Consider the following 16,812-nt stretch of genomic DNA (forward strand, 5'->3'; position numbering starts at 1 on the left):
TAACATGAGATTTGAAATTGGATATTTTTTACCAAGTATTTACTACAAGGCTTAAGAGAGGGAAAATCACATAGAATCTTTGTTTTATGGAGATGATCTTATAATCTCTTCTGTGCCTCTAATGCTGTGTACAGGCATCAAGGAGGAGACAGAAACAAAAAACTGCACCATCACACTCAAAAGCATCACACTGAAGGTGAAGCCCTCTCTCCATACATGCACAGGTCCTTGGATTTTCTTATCTGTCCAGCTGAACTGGAGCATTTTCACTGCTCCTCTGGAGGAAGGCATTATTAGGGACATAGGAAGCCTGTTGGTTTCCTACAAAATTCCTTTTTGTGCTGCCGTCCTCAGTCTAAAACGTGAAGATGCCTTTTGCTACTTACCAAGTCCTTTCTGATGTCCCACATTCCCAAAGCCAGCTGGTCCGAGTGTCCTCAGGGGCACAGGGTGTTTGCACTGCCCGGGAGAAGCGCACACCCCTAGGAACTCCCAGCATCAGCACCTCTGGGGATCCTGGCGCTCTCTGGTGGAGAGAAAAGAACCGGATCCAGCACTGAAAATAAAGGAGAAAAAACAAGCAAACAAAAAAAAAAGGTAGCTTGGCATGTTTTAGTTTCTAAAATCTCAGGTTATTTCACTGAAGTTTTGGTCAATATATTTTTGAAGAGTCATCATCATAGAAAAAATAATAGTCCCAAAAATTATTTTCCTTTTTTTTTTTTCCCATGGCAGTGCTAGATACATTCCAAGCAAAATAGCTGTTGCTAGCCTTTGTCCCGTTTGCAAAATTGTGACCACTCAGGAATAGATTAAGTACCAGATATGGAACCCCAGAATGGTTTGGGTTGGAAGGGAACTCAAAGCCCATCCAGTGCCACCCCTGCCATGGCAGGGACACCTCCCACCATCCCAGGCTGCTCCAAGCCCCAAATCCAACCTGGCCTTGGGCACTGCCAGGGATCCAGGGGCAGCCACAGCTGCTCTGGGCACCTGTGCCAGGGCCTGCCCACCCTCACAGGGAAGAATTTATCCCTAAAATCTAATCTAAACCTGCTGTCTTTCAGTTTGAAGCCAGATTTTGAGAAAAGTAAAAGTGTGATCCTACAGGGAAAAGCAAAATTGTTGTAATAATGACACTTATAAATTATGACACTTATAAAATTAGTGGGCAGTATACAGGTGGGCTATGGTTAATGTAAACATCATGGTGCCATTATTTGTTTTCACATGTTCTGTTTCCTTGTGTTCTGGTTTTGAGTTAAACCATGACCCCATGAGAGGCTGCATTACTGGTGCATGAAGGGCTTCAAAAGCAAGTACGAGTATCCAGGGTGAACTAACTTGGGTCAATTCAAGTAGAATTGAAACATGGCTCTGCAGCTTTACTTTATATCTTAACACATAATTCAAAATTGCGATTGATCAAAATAAAACATTGTGACCCATCTGTTCTGAAACTTAGCCAATTTGTCAACAATTACATTCATAGTTGTAACATATAGTCATTTTTCCAAGACAGTTTTAGGACCAGACCTGTATTTTAATAACAAAGCTAATATCTGATGTGATGAAACACTCAACTCCTGGCAGTGTGTCTCCTTAAGCAATTAAGAGATGTAGGCATTTGGGCAAAGAAGAATGAAATGACCATAAATGAATTGTAATTTTCCAGCTATGAGGTCATGGTGGACACATTACTTTTTCTTCTACAGAGATTGGTGTTTGGATAGATCAGATGTCTCCTGATTTTGCAAATGAACTGAAAATAACAGCAGTTAGGTGGAGGTCTAATGATGTCATCACTTCTGACCTTTTTTATATGGAGCAAGACTGCTTCATTAGGAAGAGGACGTTCTCTGGAAGACACAAGTTTGGAGGGTTATTCCAGACCAAGAGCCAGATGTGTCCCAGCCTCCTCATCCCCATGGCAGCTCCAGTTTAGGGAAGCCGGCTTGGTGGCACATCCCTGGTGCCAGGCTGCTGACCACCTTCCAAAGAGGCTTCTGGGCATCCCACCTGGCCTTTGCTTCACATCTTTGCACACCCATCACCTCCTCCTCAGACAGCTGCCACAAAGACTCACAAGTGCTGACCCAGACAGGATTGGACGTGTCACACGTGTTGAGCCTCACCTAGAAAGGGCCTACAGAGAACAGATTGGAGAGTCCACATGAGGGCAGGACAACGTGGGGAACCAGTGCTCTGGCTTTGTGCCTCTCCTGGCCCACAACTCCTGAGCAAACCTGCCACAGTCAGTAGGAAGAAGGACAGAGCTGTTATCTGTCTCTGGGAGAAAGGCTGAAAAGCTGCATGTGAAAGGGGAAGTGGTCCCCTCTTCCATGAGGGATCACATTTCAGGAATGAAGATTTCCAGGTCTACTTCTATCAGTGAGGAGTATGCAGTGGTTCCACCACAGGCTGAAGCTATAAAATCTCAATAATTACATGGTTATAGCCACCTCGCAGGTAAAGGTGGCATCACACAGAGTCCTGGAATGCTGCAGAAAGCTCTGCTGGCCAAAATGTAGTTTTGACAAACTAAGTATATTTTACACTGTTACACTCTCCTGACAAAGCACTTGTTTCAAACCTCATGTTAGACCGCATGAATGGCCTCTTATGAACCTTCTCTTTCTTTCACGTGTAGAAAACAGACTCTGGAGCACAGAGGCAGACAATCAGTGGGCAAAGTTTGTATTGACTTTATTGCTTTGCAATGTATTTGTTTTTGTATTTATTTTAATTGCAGTGACTGAGCAGGCTCTTTTTTTTTTTTGCAAATTGTTGTGTTCACAGCTTTAAAAATTAAATGTATTAAATCACTATGATTAAATTAATTAACTATGAATAACTATAAGCTGTGATGATTATTTCTGTAACATGGGACTTGGGGTAATCTCAAATCCAACATTTTCCAGTGCTGGGAGCAGCCGGGGAGGCAGCACTAATCTGAAGGAATTTGAAGGTCTCTCCTGACCTTGATGAAGCCAGGACTTGGGGATTGACCTGGGCCAGATGCAGCACCTTGTTGGCTTTGTTGAACCTCACGAGGTTCTCGTGGTCCCACTTGTTAAGCTTGTCCAGGTCCCTGTCCCCAAGTTCGTCCCTTGTCCCCTCCCTCCATGGTGCCCCTGCCCTGCTCAGTTTCCCATCCCCTGCAAACGTGCTGAGGGTGAGCTGGATCCGCTGTTTGTGCCATGGGGGAAGCCATGCAAGAGCCCCGGGGCCAAGGCAGAGCCCTGAGGGACACCGCTCATCCCCAGCTCCTTGCCCAGCTGGTCAGACCAGGCCCTCAGTGAGCACTTGGTTGGGACAATGGGCACGTCAGAGACTGAGGCAGAAGAGCAGGACTCTGACGTGGATCATGAGCCTTCCCAACGGGGAGATGTCAGGAGCTGCCAAGAGATCTCTGACTGGGAAGAATCTCTGGAGTGAGAGCTCTCCCAAGGAGACGTCAGTAGCTGTGGAGAATTCTCTGTCGCTGTTGAGGCAGGACGGGGATAATGAAGACTCCAAGCCAGAAGGCTAGAAGAACTGAACTCAAATCCTTTATTTCAAATACATCACTCTTTTTATAGAGCACATCTTGCAGACCAATTTCATTGGTCTTAAAGTAAAAACATCTCACACCATTGGAGCGCAGTGTCTGAATGACTCATGGTGGCAGAACATATCTATAAACAATGTGAACAACAAGAGAGATAGTGGATTATTTACATTCCTTTCAAACTCTTTCCCAAGCCCAGCCTGATATAAAACTCTCCTTTTCTCTCTGACTGAACTGAGAATATCCATAACTCACCAAATGGGATGAGGAGAGCAGGAGCTGTCCCAGGGAGAAGCCCTTAGCTACCAAGAATTTTCCATGGGGAAGAATGCATGGAGCAAGGGCTGTCCCAAGGAGCAGTCGGAAGCTCCCAGAACCGTCTGACTGGGAGGACTCTGTTGGCCAAGGGCTTTCCAAAGAGGACGGCTCCGCTGGCCAAGAGATGTCCCAAGGCAATGGCAGCAGACCCTCAGTGCAGTCCCGCTGAGACAATGATGGTGACAAAGAGCTTGCTCAGGACACTTGGGAACATGTGAGCGCCCACAGCAATGGGGTCAAGCCCATTGCTGGGCTTGGGACAAACTGAGCTTCTTTGAGCTGAGTGAAGAAGAAGACGGGGAGCAAAGACTGGGAGTTTCTGCAGAAGATGGCTCAAAGCAGCCCCAAAGCAGCACCTGTGGGGGACTGTTGGTGCCGGGTGGCTCAGGTGAATCCCAGAGAATCATCAACGTGGGAAGAGACCTCGACGGTCGTGCAGTCCCACCAGCACCCCAGCATCGCCATCACAGCCCCAAAAACACGTCCCCAGGTGCCACATCTGGAAAACTCTTCAACACTTCCAGAGATGGCGACTCCACCACCTCCCTGGGCAATGTCTTCTGATACCTGAGCACTGTGCCAGGGAAAACTTGTTCTAATATTTAATCTGACGCTCTCCTGGTGGAATGGAAGGCCATTTTCTCTCATCCTGAAAGGATTACGTGCTGGTCCTTTGGGATTGTGCCCACAGGAGGTTTTTTCTCCAGGGATGTCACTGCAGGACTGCGACACAAATGATTCTTGCAAAACAGTGAAGGTTGAATTTAAGAAATAATACAAGAGTACAAATACAACAGTACAACAGTAGTAAGAAAAAAAGACCATAACCTCTCCACTCACATTAAAAAAAATCAAAAAAAACCAAAACAAAACAAATTTATAAGATTAAGAATAAGAAGATGATACAGAACTAATAGTAGTAAATAAGAACAAGAAAATAAATAAGAATAATAAATTGAACAAGAATTATGAGAAGGAGAAACAGTAGTAGTAATAAGGAGAAGAACAATAATAGTAAGAAAAAGAATAAAAACAAAATTAAATAGTAGTAGTAATAAATAAAAATAAGAAGATAAAAAAGATGAAACAGATGTAGAAGTAAATAATAGTATCAAATTAAAAAAGCATCCACACAACCACAGAATGAAGGGAAGGACCTTACAGTTCTCTAGTTCCAAATAGAGTTACCTTCTGAGAACCAGAGTTATCTATCCAACTAGTTATCTTCTGCTCTCTCTCTGAGACACCCTTCTTATTTTTCTCTACTGCTCTACCTCCCCTTTCTTGGTAAATAAATTCCACATTAAATAAAATCTGTATGTTGTCCTCATATGGTCTCCTTTGCACTGTCATTTGGGCAGAGGCCTCTCTCCCTCATGGGCTCCTAACACCTGCTCAGGGTCCCTTCCAGCCGCCAGCATTCCAGGATTCTGTCAGCTCATTTCCCTTTTCTTGCCTCTGCTTCAAGCTGGGAATGTGCCTGAAAATGTCCAGCAAAGAAGCCTTTGCTGTCTGCTCTGGGAGCCCACCCAGCTTCGGGACCTTGTCACCTGCAGCTGCAGCTCCCTGGAGAGGCAGAACCAGCACCGGAGAGCCTCAGGAATTCCCCACTGTGGTACATGGCACACACTGCAATGGTCTGCAATTCCAGATTCCAGCAAGGAATAGATGTTCCTGCTGTTAAGGCAAAGCTCTGAAGGGGCTGAAAGCCAAGTGGAGCAAGATCTTACAAAGACAGTGCATGACCAGCTTTCATAACTTCATCAAGGGTTGTTTTAGCATGTGGGTTGGGAAAAAAAATCAGGTGAAGATCTTTGGCTGGGAGGTGCCACAGGTAAAGAGACAGTATGAAATAAACAGAGCAGGCACCTGCCTCATACCCACACCGAGCCCCTCTAGCTCCAGGAAACTGGGTGCCCCCTCCGTGTCCCCCCTACCCTCCGAGGTACCGGACACCCACTCCAAGCCCTTCTACCCCTGGGCACCAGGCACCATCCCAAGTCCTTTTACCCCGGGGGACACCGGCGCCCACCCTGAGCTCCTCCAGCTTCGGGAACACAGGGAACTCACCCTGCGCCCCTTCACCCCGGGGTACCACCAGCACATCACAAGCTTGTCATCTCCCCAAGGGCACCAGATGCTCATCCCAAGCCCCTCTTACCCAAGGGGCACCAGATGCTCATCCCAAGCCCCTCTTACCCAAGGGGCACCAGATGCTTATCCCAAGCCCCTCTTACCCAAGGAACCCAAGGGCACCAGAAGCTCATCCTAAACCCCTCTTACCCAAGGAACCCAAGGGCAGCAGATGCTCATCCCAAGCCCCTCTTACCCAAGGAACCCAAGGGCACCAGATGCTCATCCCAAGCCCCTCTTACCCAAGGAACCCGAGGGCACCAGATGCTCATCCCAAGCCCCTCTTACCCAAGGAACCCAAGGGCACCAGATGCTCATCCCAAGCCCCTCTTACCCAAGGGCACCAGATGCTTATCCAAAGCCCCTCTTACCCAAGGAACCCAAGGGCACCAGATGCTCATCCCAAGCCCCTCTTACCCAAGGGGCACCAGATGCTCATCCCAAGCCCCTCTTACCCAAGGAACCCAAGGGCACCAGATGCTCATCCCAAGCCCCTCTTACCCAAGGGGCACCAGATGCTCATCCCAAGCCCCTCTTACCCAAGGAACCCAAGGGCACCAGATGCTCATCCCAAGCCCCTCTTACCCAAGGAAACCAAGGGCACCAGATGCTCATCCCAAGCCCCTCTTACCCAAGGGCACCAGATGCTCATCCCAAGCCCCTCTTACCCAAGGGCACCAGATGCTCATCCCAAGCCCCTCTTACCCAAGGAACCCAAGGGGCACCAGATGCTCATCCCAAGCCCCTTTTACCAGGTGCCCACCCCAAGCCCTGAGCCACCCGGCGCCCATCACCGCCACGCCGCGGGACACGGCGGGCTCCGCTCCCCGCCTGGCAACCGCCTGGCCCGTGGCCGGGCCCCTCTCACCAACCCAAGGCCGGACCTGCGGCCGGGGCCGGGCCCCTCTCACCGCCCCGGGGCCGGCCGGGGTCGGGGCCGGGCCCCTCCCACCGCCCCGGGGCCGGACCTGCGGCCGTGGCCGGGCCCCTCTCACCGCCCCGGGGCCGGACCTGCAGCCAGAGCCGGGCCCCTCTCACCGCCCCGGGGCCGGACCTGCGGCCGGGGCCGGCCCCTCTCACCGCCCCAGGGCCGGCCGGGGCCGGGCCCTCTCACCGCCCCGGGGCGGGGACTGCGCCGCGGGCGGGCGGGGCAGCGGCAGCGGCAGCGCGGCGCGTCCCGGGCCGGCGCTGCGCGGGGCCGCGGCCGCCGCTCCCCGCCGGGCGCGCCTGGAAGGCTCCGGAGCCGCGGCCGCATTATGGTCAGCCATGGCGTGGCTGCCGGGCGGGCTGGCCGAGCTGCGCTGGGGCGCGCTGGTCGCCCTGTTCGTGGCGGCGCTGGCCACGCTGGCCGTGTACCTGGTGCAGTACGCGCTGCTGGCGCTGCGGAGGGGCCGCCCGCCGCCGGCTCCCGCTGCCCCGGAGCGGCGGGACGAGCTGCTGGAGGAGGGCGGCTCGGTGCTGGCCTGGGCGCTGTCGCGGGGCAGCTGGAGGCGGCAGTGGCGGCGGGCCTGGGTGGCGGCGCTCCGAGCCGAGGCGGCGGAGCGGGCGGTGAGTGCCGGTGATGGATGGGCGGCGGGACGGAGACGGGGAAGGGACCGGGGATGCGGCTCCGGGCGCTCCCCGCTGCCGGGGACTTGCTGCAGGGGTGTGCTGGGTGTGTTCCTGCCCCTCCGTGTGTGTGTGTTTGTATTTTTACACATTTACACGTGTGCGTTCGGTAGCTGCTTGGCGGGGATAGCAGGAGGGAGCCGGCCGGAGGCGTGTGAGCAGGAAAGGATGGGGAGGAAGGAAAGCCCCGACCCCCGCAGCCCCTGGCAGGGGTTCGCTCCGCCGATAACATTGTTCGGGCGTGGGGAGGAGGAAACAATGGAAACTTCCTGGCCTCGGCCTGCGGCCCGTCCTTCGGCAAATAATTCCCAGAGCTGGGCTTCCCCCGGCGTGCTCAGGCCCTGCTGTGTGTGGTGTAACTCCAGCGCTGGTGGCCTCCGAGCCCGCTGGATGCTGGATGGGATGCTCAGGGTTCGCTCGGTTTGCCTGTAACCGGGTCAGGGAGGATGCACAAAACGTGGTGGTTCTTATCATCCCAACCTGCCCTTCCTGGAAAAGGCGCGGTGTGGAATCCTTCGGGTTGGAGGGTAATGGTGTGCCCGCTGAGGTGAGGCTGTGGCAAGCTGATTTCCTTGTCCTGAGGACTTAACCCGTGTCGTGTCAGTGCAAAATGCTGAGGATAAACTCTAGGAAGTGGCATGTCCCCAGGTCCCTGAATTTGTGTGCGCCTCAGACCTCAGAGGTTCTTTTTTACATGTCACGGAGCAGGCTGGGGAACAAGGAAGAGTGGGGCAACATGTGCGTGTGAAAGATAAGGAGTAAAAAATAACACTTCCCAAGTGTCATTGTAAGTTGGGCAGTAGAAAGAAAACATTTTGTGCACCCTTTCAAACTGTGCGGTGCGGTTAAGAGTGGGCTGTGCTGAGAAATGAAGGTTGGTTTGGAACGTGGAAGAGAAGGGTCCTGACAGCTTGAGCACAGGTGCTGGGAACTGAAGGTAACCAGACACAAGTGACAGCTTCCCGTCGCTGAGCAGAGGGCAAAGCCCCTTGGACAGGGCCACCACACCCTCCCTGCCCAGGTGAGCTCCAGCCGGGAGTTCAGCGCCTGGCACTGCAGCGTGGCGTTGCTCCCGCTGTCAGCCTCCCAAAACAATGACAGCAGCACGAAGCTAATGAAATTCCTGCGTGCAAAACAACCTTGGGTGATGAGGGAAGCGGGGCTGAGTGCGCCGTGTGGGTAGCAGGTGAAGAATGCAGTGCTGATGCTTCTGAAAGTATGACCTCAGTGCCCAAGGGCTGTCTTGCCTTGCTGTCTGTGTGAAGACTGAGTGGCTGTCATCACTGTCTGCCTTCACTGATGAGGAGGGCTGGGCAGGGGAAGGCTTCTTTCCTCACCTCTGCAAGATGATATTTGGGGTTTCTTAGTTTTGGCATAGCCTGCTGCAGCCGTATTAGTGGGCCAAACCGAACACGCCCTTTCACACTGCAGCACTGATAAATCTTTGCTGAAGAACAGCAGTTTTGCTGGACCCTGTTGTTCATGGACTTGGCTCTGCATTGTGTACCTTGATATTCTACTACAGGGAGAGATGATTAGGCCCATAGTTATGTCCTAAGTATATGTTTTCAGGCTCTACCCTGTATTATGTAGTGAGGTGTCATGCAATTAATACATGGAAGTTTTGACATGCATTTGCAATTCCAGGAACTTGACTGGTAGTGCATTTTTATCACTTGTTTTCAAATGATAGATTCATCACCTAACAGTGCTTCTTTTTTTTTCTCGTTAGGATTCCCAGTTGCTCACATTTGAGGAAGATGACCCAGCAGAACCACTTGAGCTAGCAGTTAAAGAAGTTACCAGTGTTGTAAAGTCAGCTGGAGAGAAGGTAAACTTTGGATTTGTTGCCTTTCTGTGTACTTTGGGTCAGGAAATGTTTTATTAGTATTAGAGGAAGATTTATTTGTCAGTAGATCTGTACTCTTGACCTGTGTTTGTCGAGGCAGGTAGAAGGCTGCCTCTCTAAAGAACCTGTGCAAACTCTCTGCGTTGATTCACTTCTTTTGCATGTTGTGAGCAGAACGTGCTCCAGGGCTTCCACCAAATGCACAATAACCAGGGGTATGCCAAGTTTGATAGCTACGCCCTCAGTGAGCTCACGGAGCAGCCCTCTCCTTCACCTCCACAGTCCTGATGATGTTTCCCCATCCTATTGCTGAAGTGTGCAGTGGGAACTTCATTGAGAAGAAGGAAATTTCTCTCCTGGGACTGGCAAACATCTTTGTCTGCCTCTGATGACAGGTTTGCTTCCTAAGTGGGAGCTGAGTAAGGATCAGCTAAAGGAACAGGTGCAGAGTCCTGAGGGTGAAGTCTTGTATTCAGTGAGGAGCAAGTGATTTCTTTCCTCCTCTCCCACTGGGAGGTGCTTCAGTGCCTGTGAAATTAAAATAAGGCAGAACGTGGCTCTTGGAACAGTAAAAACGCTTTAAAAAGGGAAAAAAAATCTATATATGTTTATTAGCAATGATAGCTCCTGCATTTTTGCCCTAGTGACTGTAAGTACTGGTTACATTAGGCACCTGCATCAAATTAGCCTGATGCTGTTCTTTTAGTTTTGCGTTGTTATTTTGCTTTGCTCATCTGATTTAGATGCTAAGCAGCTCCACTATGATTCCTTTGAAAACTATGCATGCTTATCTGCCTGATACACAACTTAGAGGCACACCCTGACTGGTGGCAGCTGGGGATTGTTAACACGTAAAGCTGTTTGTGTACTTACGTTTGTGTACTTACGTTCTCCCTTTTTAAAAAAATTTATTTCAGTACCCCTGGGGCTGGAGAGACTGGACTTGGTAGGGTTGTAAGGTTGGCACAAATGTTCCTCTGTGCCACTGGAAGATGCCACGATGGGGAATTGTAAGGAGAGGGCACTGCTAGGTCTGAAAGTGATGTGCTGTGTCATGTGTGAAGCCAGGACCCCGGGGAGAGCTGCTGCAAATAACAGCACAAAGAAATGGTGTCTTGCAGTGCAGTGTCTAAAATGTTGCTGGGAGGGACAGGCAGGGCTGGGTTGAGCCATTCCAGCATCTTAATCGAGATGTTACACTGCAGACAGAAGTCTAATGTGGTTTCAAGACAGCTGAGTCCAATACAAGCACATTTTAAAATTTATTGGGATAAAACTGGTTTGTTTTCATACACTGGATTCTTCTGAACTCTGCCAAAACCCATTTCAATGCTCTTGTGCACAGCTGCTGGGAAAAGTTCTCTGAATCATTCTTACTCCTTCACTTAAGGTATAACCTAAATATTTATTTGAGTTACAGGGTATAATAACCTTAGAGTGGCAGTCTGGTAGCTACTTTTCCTTCTTTAAATGCATACCTTTCTCTGAACACCTCGGGAATTCTCTTACATGATAATTGTGTCTTATATTTCCTGAGGTAATACCAAGGGTGTTTGTTTTTTTGGGTTTTTTTGGTTTTTTGGGGTTTTTTTTGGTGTTTTCTTTTTTCCCCACCCTCTTCAAGCTCTCAGTGTTTGCATGTGAAATGGAAATCTCTCCCTGCAGCTTGCCCAAACTCCAAGCTCTGACAGAAGTTGGTGTGTGCTGCACGGTGCAGTGCTGCAGACGTGGTTGGAATGCTGCTGCTTCTCAGCTTGGCCCAAACTGTGGTGGTAGGAACAGAGCTGCTCTGTGGCTGGAGGTTACACCACACTGCCCCTTGATAAAGCCTCTCTTTATGTGTTGCCTTCACTCCAATTTCGGGCCAAAGCCTAAATATATAGAATGAAAGTGTCCTGTTTTCATTGTGTGGTATTGGTTGTTTTGTTTTAATAAAGTAAACGTTAGAAATATTCTTAGTCTTGGCTTTTTCTGCCAGCCTTTCCATTAGTGCAGTCTGTTTCCAGAGGACTTGAACTTCACAACAGAAACAGCAACAAAAAAGGCAATGGAAAAGAGGATTCTCTTGCTGAGGACTTGGCACAGAGGGTTTGGATGGAGCAGGCTGTGATAGAAGTCTCCCTTATTTTTCTGTTTCATGCTTAAATGGAAAAGGGTAAAATTCCTTCAGAGTGCCATTCCTTTAATGTCACTGCTGCACTCCTAACTGGAACCATTCCTGGTGTTTATTTCTGATTATTTTTGGTGGAGTGAACTACCCTGACCGTGATGTACAGTTTTGTTGTCTTTTAAATCCCCATTTTGCTTCAAAAGCCACCCCAGATCTTTGCTGCTTTAATGACCAGGGTTTTTTTACAAGCCTAGGTGGAATTATAGCTCATGGAGTTTTTTTCCTTGGTTTTTTTTTTGTTTGTGCACTAATATAATCCCTTCTTCTTAGTATGTTTACTCTTCTTTCATGGTGCTTGCTGTCAGTAAATGTATTATGAAGGGATTATATTTCCTTCCAGCTTTTGTTCAGCTTGCCTGCATAAGTTGCTCCTTAAATCTCCTTTTACAATGCTGTCCTGGCTCCTGAGTCTCTCCTGTGCCCGCATTCTCAGCAGGAGCTCCAATTAAATCCATGTTTTTGAACTTGATGGCTGAAGGGCCACACAGCCCTACAGGTAAGGTCTCACAGTGCAAGGAGGCAGCTTCTTTTTGGCTCTGGAAGTAGTTTCCTGAGGGATTTTGTGCTCCAGTCTGCCTCTCCTGTGGCTGCTTCATGCTGTGAGTGCCTTGTTGCATCAAGGTCTCTCTCCCTGTGGTGCTGTCCTGAAAATAAACTGTTCTTTGTGTGAGCAGGAGTTAATTCTTACACACACAACGTATTTTGTATTGCATTCCTCTCCTCTGTTTCAAGGTCTTTCAGCTTTCCTGTGTGATGACCTAATCTTCCTTTATGTTGCTGTTTCCTCGTTTGCTTTCCTGAGCATCACATTTTCTTTCAGGTTTCTCCTGAGGTATTTTGGACTTTAACTGTGCAGTGGGTTTGGGGCTCAAAGAATCTTTGGTAACCTGTTTCCAGCTTTCACCTCCCTGCTCATTGTACTGACCTCTCCCTTTCAAACATCCCAGCCCACCTTAATGGGGGAGTGATGGAGTAAAAGCTTAATTATTAGTGGGGTGAGCCTGCAGAAGTAAACAAGACAACATTAACATCTGACCTTCTTCAGAACTGAGTGCCTGGGCCGGGGAGGGCATCGGGGTGGGGTTGGTTTGCTTCCCTGGAGGTGATCCTGGGCTTGGCTCTGTCTTCCAGCTGCTGCTGCAGATGTGTGTGGCTTGTGCCACATCTGCCAGCTTGGCACAGGGATCAGGGAAGCCTTAGCACCCCGACACAGAGGAGCTGTTGTGGGAATCCAGAGCTTCCCTCTGGCTGTCCTGGAAGGTCTGGGACCCTGGCAGGGGTCAGGAACCACCCTGGACAGAGCCCCCAGAGACACTGTCTGTGATCTCTGTCCATGGAAAAGAGTTTTCAATCTTACAGGATGAATTACAAGCTCTGAGTGTTTGATATCAGTAATAATTAAGTGTGGCATGGGTGCAAAAGCAGAATTTTAGGATTCTAGATTAGGGGTCCAAAGGGGACAAGATGGAGGAAATTGGGTGTGTCTTGTCCTTTTTCTCCTTCTTCATGCCCTCCATGTTTCACTGCAGTGTTGGCATTTTTCTGTTGGTTTAGGCTGGGGACACACTGTCCAACGTAGGTGACAGATATTGGCACGTTATTGTAAATCCAGCACAGGTAGTTTCTGGTATTTAATGTTTGTAACATCCCACTGAGGGCAGAGCCCCACACGCTGCCCTGCAGGACAGAGCTGCGGCAGGGCAGCAGAACATGTTAGAGATAAACTGAATAAACAACCTTGAAAACAGCACAGACAAATTATGGCTTCTTCTTTGGCAATGGGGCAGAAAGACAGAGACTTTCTACAATCTCAGAATCATCAATACCACAGATTCTGACAAGCTGTGTCTGCAGGTGAATTACTGCCCAAGCTGCCACAGCACAAACTGGCAAACCTCTCCTGGAGTTTTCTGTCTCCTCTTGGTCTCCGTGTCTTCATCTTTCACATGGTTTGGAAAGACTTGCATGATAGTGGGACCAAACTAGCAATTCTACTTCTGGTATTGATTTGTATTCTCCTTTCTGAAATATAAGTACTGCTTCCTGTCTTTGCTCTCTTTGCTTTTCATTTGCACTTACTAGGTGGATTGAAAATTCTTCCTGTCCTGTCACCCTGTACTCCCTGCTTGTTTATTTCATTCCCTCACTCCCCATTTTTTCCACCTATTTGAATTTGAATGTGTTGGTCTCAAAGGAGTGGATAAATTCACATGTTCCATCAACTTCTGCTTTGTTTCTGTTGCTGACATGGAAACTCTCTCTCCTGCGCTGAGTCCATCCCTCACCCTGCCTTCACCGTGGTGTTTACCACCATTTGGAAGACTGGTCTGGGGTTTTCACTGTATTTACAGGCAAATTCAGTTTGATACTGGCTCCTAAAAATCCACACCTGCCTGTGCCTGGGTTAGACATTGCATTTTCTCATCATCTCCCCTTTATTTGTCCTGGTCACTTGGTCAGTTGTTTGGGTAAAGAAGGAGTGGAGAAAAAGCTGGAGAAACCCCAGAAGAAATGAAGGAATTGGCTCTGATAACCAAGAAGATCATGTAATTCTTCTGAACAGCTGAGTGCTAATGACTGTCAAAAGACAGAAGTTTTTGACTTGAAAAATTTTCTTGTGGTGAGGTTTTCAGCCAAGCACACAAGCTGTCTGTGTGGCCATTGACAAGATAAGTTTTCCATGCCAAAAATAAGAGACTCCTCATAGTAGAACCCTGTGAGACAGATGGGAAAATGTAATGGTCCTAAATCTCACAGTGAGATCTCACAGTGAGATTTCACTGTGTGGCTGCCTCATGGTTAATTCTGATTCTCTAGTGAAAATGTTAGATATTTGTATTGCTTACATACTACTGATTCTGTGCATACTACTGAGTAACCTCAAGTAACCTGCTCTTTCTGGAAGTAAACACCAAGTGCAGTAAAATGAATTTCCTTCTAGAAAACAAACAAAAGAGGCAATCAAGGCCCATACTGCTGGGGGTTTTACAAACATACGTGGTGTGGTCAGGGCCTGGGGAAGGTGAGGGAAATGTTCCCCATCAGGGCTGTCAGAACTTCCCCCTGAAGTCACAGCCAGGGAGGAACCTGCTGCTGCACTTGGGGAGGGAAGAGTAAAGGAAAGGGAAATTGTAATGCACAAATTAATGGGGTGCCAGTGCCAAAACTGAAACCTCAAGGCAAGAAGGCACCATGTGTGAGAAGCAGGGGCACCATGGTGCTTCTTGAGATGAAGCAGCTTCTGCTGCTACTTCAGGAAGGAAAAAACAGATTTTGAAACCTGTCCAGAGGAGCTGCAAAGGGAAAAGTGGATATAGAGGGGGAGGGCAAAGTGGGGGAAGGGTTTTAATAGCTGTGAGTGCACAAGTTTGGACACTTGACTTTCTCAGAACAACAGTCTTGCTCAACCCACAGTGCTTCTCCAGTCTCCTTTCTTTGTTTTCTGTGGTTGCTTATCTGGAAGAGAATTGCTTTTAGGATAATTGTACTCAGAGTTTTAGGTATGTGTGAGCAGGCTGTGTCACAGCATCTGCAGCTCAGTGGAGCTGAGTGCCAGCATTTTCCATATGGGGAACTGAGCCCAGCCAGGTCTGGGAGTTTTGGCCACTGCAGCTCATCCCATCATGAGGATGTCAGGGCAGGGATGAGGAGGAGAGGCTGGAAACAGCAGGAATAACCCTGGCAGTGGGTGATTAAGTACCAGCTGTGTGTGGGGAGGGATAGCAGAGGACTGAGGAGGAGCAGGGACACAAAGGTACCTGAGGAAGGGCTGGAAACTCCTTCCATGGGAGAACCCAGAGCGCACGGAGAGAAAGGTGTTTGTGCCAAGGGAGGTGCTGGAGGGAGAAAATACCTTGATATTGGTTTCTTTGTGCTGCTACTTCACCTCACCCTATTTTTGCTAATTTAGGAGATGTGTCTTGCCCAGAGGTAGGATCACAAGGAGGGGAGGGGTGACCCCTCTGGGAGCTCAGAATCTGCTGCTCCCAGGGCTGTGCAGGGCTTGGTTTTTAAAGAACAGTCTGTTATAAAAGTGACAGGTTTTCTAGACTCTAAAACACAAAGAGCTGATAACTGGGGATGTCTCTGGTGAGGGGAGTGGGAGAGAGAACGAGGAATAGAAATGAAAATTGAAGGAAAACTCTCATCCTGCCAGTCCAGGTTCCTCTGTTTTCTTGTGGACACCTAGTTTTTCTCCCAGTGCCAACCAGAAAGGGCTGCTGTGCCTGGCCCTCCCTTTTCCAGCTCTTCATCTGTGCAGAGAAAATAAATTTGAGGCAGCAGGTTGGAACAAGGCAGGGAAAAAGGAGCAGAGCACAGGGAGGCTTCAGTGTTTTTCTTTGTGTGCCTGCCGTGGGGGAAGTGGCCTACATATTTCTGCTTGGGTCTATCAAAATCACCTGCTACACTTCTAAAGGAATGTCACTCAGCAAGGGAAGCAGCAGTTGCAGTCTCTTTAATCACCTTTTCACCACTTGTGGCAGCATCGGAGATGAAAACTAAGTCTCTTTCTCTTCAAATTCTAGCCCAGATTTCTGCTTCTCTCAGTATTCTCACTCCATCATCCATCCTCCTCCCAGAACAAAGGGATTCACCTGACATAAATACATATAATTTTCCATTTACAAACATGGAACCAATCCTTTTGGTGATTGGATTAAAAATTGACAGGTGGCTGTCCACAATTTTTTTAGTGAAAGTGAGGGCAGAAAGGGAGTAAGGCTTAGTAGATGTCATTGGCAGAAAATAAATTAGTCAAGGAGACTTAAAAGTCCAAACTTCACTGGTCTGGGCTTTGAAATGAATGGTAAAAATACACATTAAAAATTGATTTAACATCTTGTGACAAAATGCAGAAAGAAAAATGAAAGTTCCGCCACCTGCAGTGTCTGTTTCCATCCTTTACTTGGAATTAAACACTATTATGAAATAAGTGGCACCGGAACTCAGTTGCCAGCTCTCTGGCCACACTTTTATTTCTTTAAAAAACATTAATCAACCATATGCCTGGCAACCTTGGCTCTTGGACATCCAGAAATTCCAGATGAATGGCTCTGCATTGCATGTACAGCAAGTCCAACTTGTTCTGAATGCACTGAGCTTCCTATGGATGTGTGGAAAAAACATGTATGGATGACAAAACACTGCATTTAGGATATGGAAGTGGCAGCAGTTTTTTCATCA

At 48.6% G+C, this 16,812-nt stretch overlaps 1 protein-coding gene and 1 long non-coding RNA gene across 3 annotated transcripts in view; one reads left to right on the top strand and one right to left on the bottom strand.

The window, feature by feature from the left end:
• Positions 1-6,925, bottom strand: part of LOC115497050 (uncharacterized) — a 9,922-nt gene extending 2,997 nt beyond the window's left edge. The window contains exons 1-2 of the long non-coding RNA XR_005981772.2: positions 1,814-6,925; positions 387-526 (exon numbers count right to left, since the gene is read on the bottom strand). This is a non-coding gene — a long non-coding RNA (uncharacterized lncRNA). The remainder of the gene's footprint in view (positions 1-386; positions 527-1,813) is intronic.
• Positions 6,926-7,145: 220 nt separating this feature from the next.
• C2CD2 (C2 calcium dependent domain containing 2) overlaps positions 7,146-16,812 on the top strand; it is a 40,013-nt gene continuing 30,346 nt past the window's right edge. Inside the window, exons 1-2 of one of the 2 annotated variants that reach the window (XM_030283719.4) lie at positions 7,146-7,549; positions 9,342-9,440. In XM_030283719.4, coding sequence (XP_030139579.4) covers positions 7,268-7,549; positions 9,342-9,440 — 381 coding nt within the window. In that variant the 5' untranslated portion in view covers positions 7,146-7,267. The remainder of the gene's footprint in view (positions 7,550-9,341; positions 9,441-16,812) is intronic. The other variant, XM_002187274.6, reaches the window with a different exon arrangement.

This window comes from Taeniopygia guttata, chromosome 1, assembly GCF_048771995.1.
Source record: "Taeniopygia guttata chromosome 1, bTaeGut7.mat, whole genome shotgun sequence".
Classification (NCBI taxonomy): domain Eukaryota; kingdom Metazoa; phylum Chordata; class Aves; order Passeriformes; family Estrildidae; genus Taeniopygia; species Taeniopygia guttata.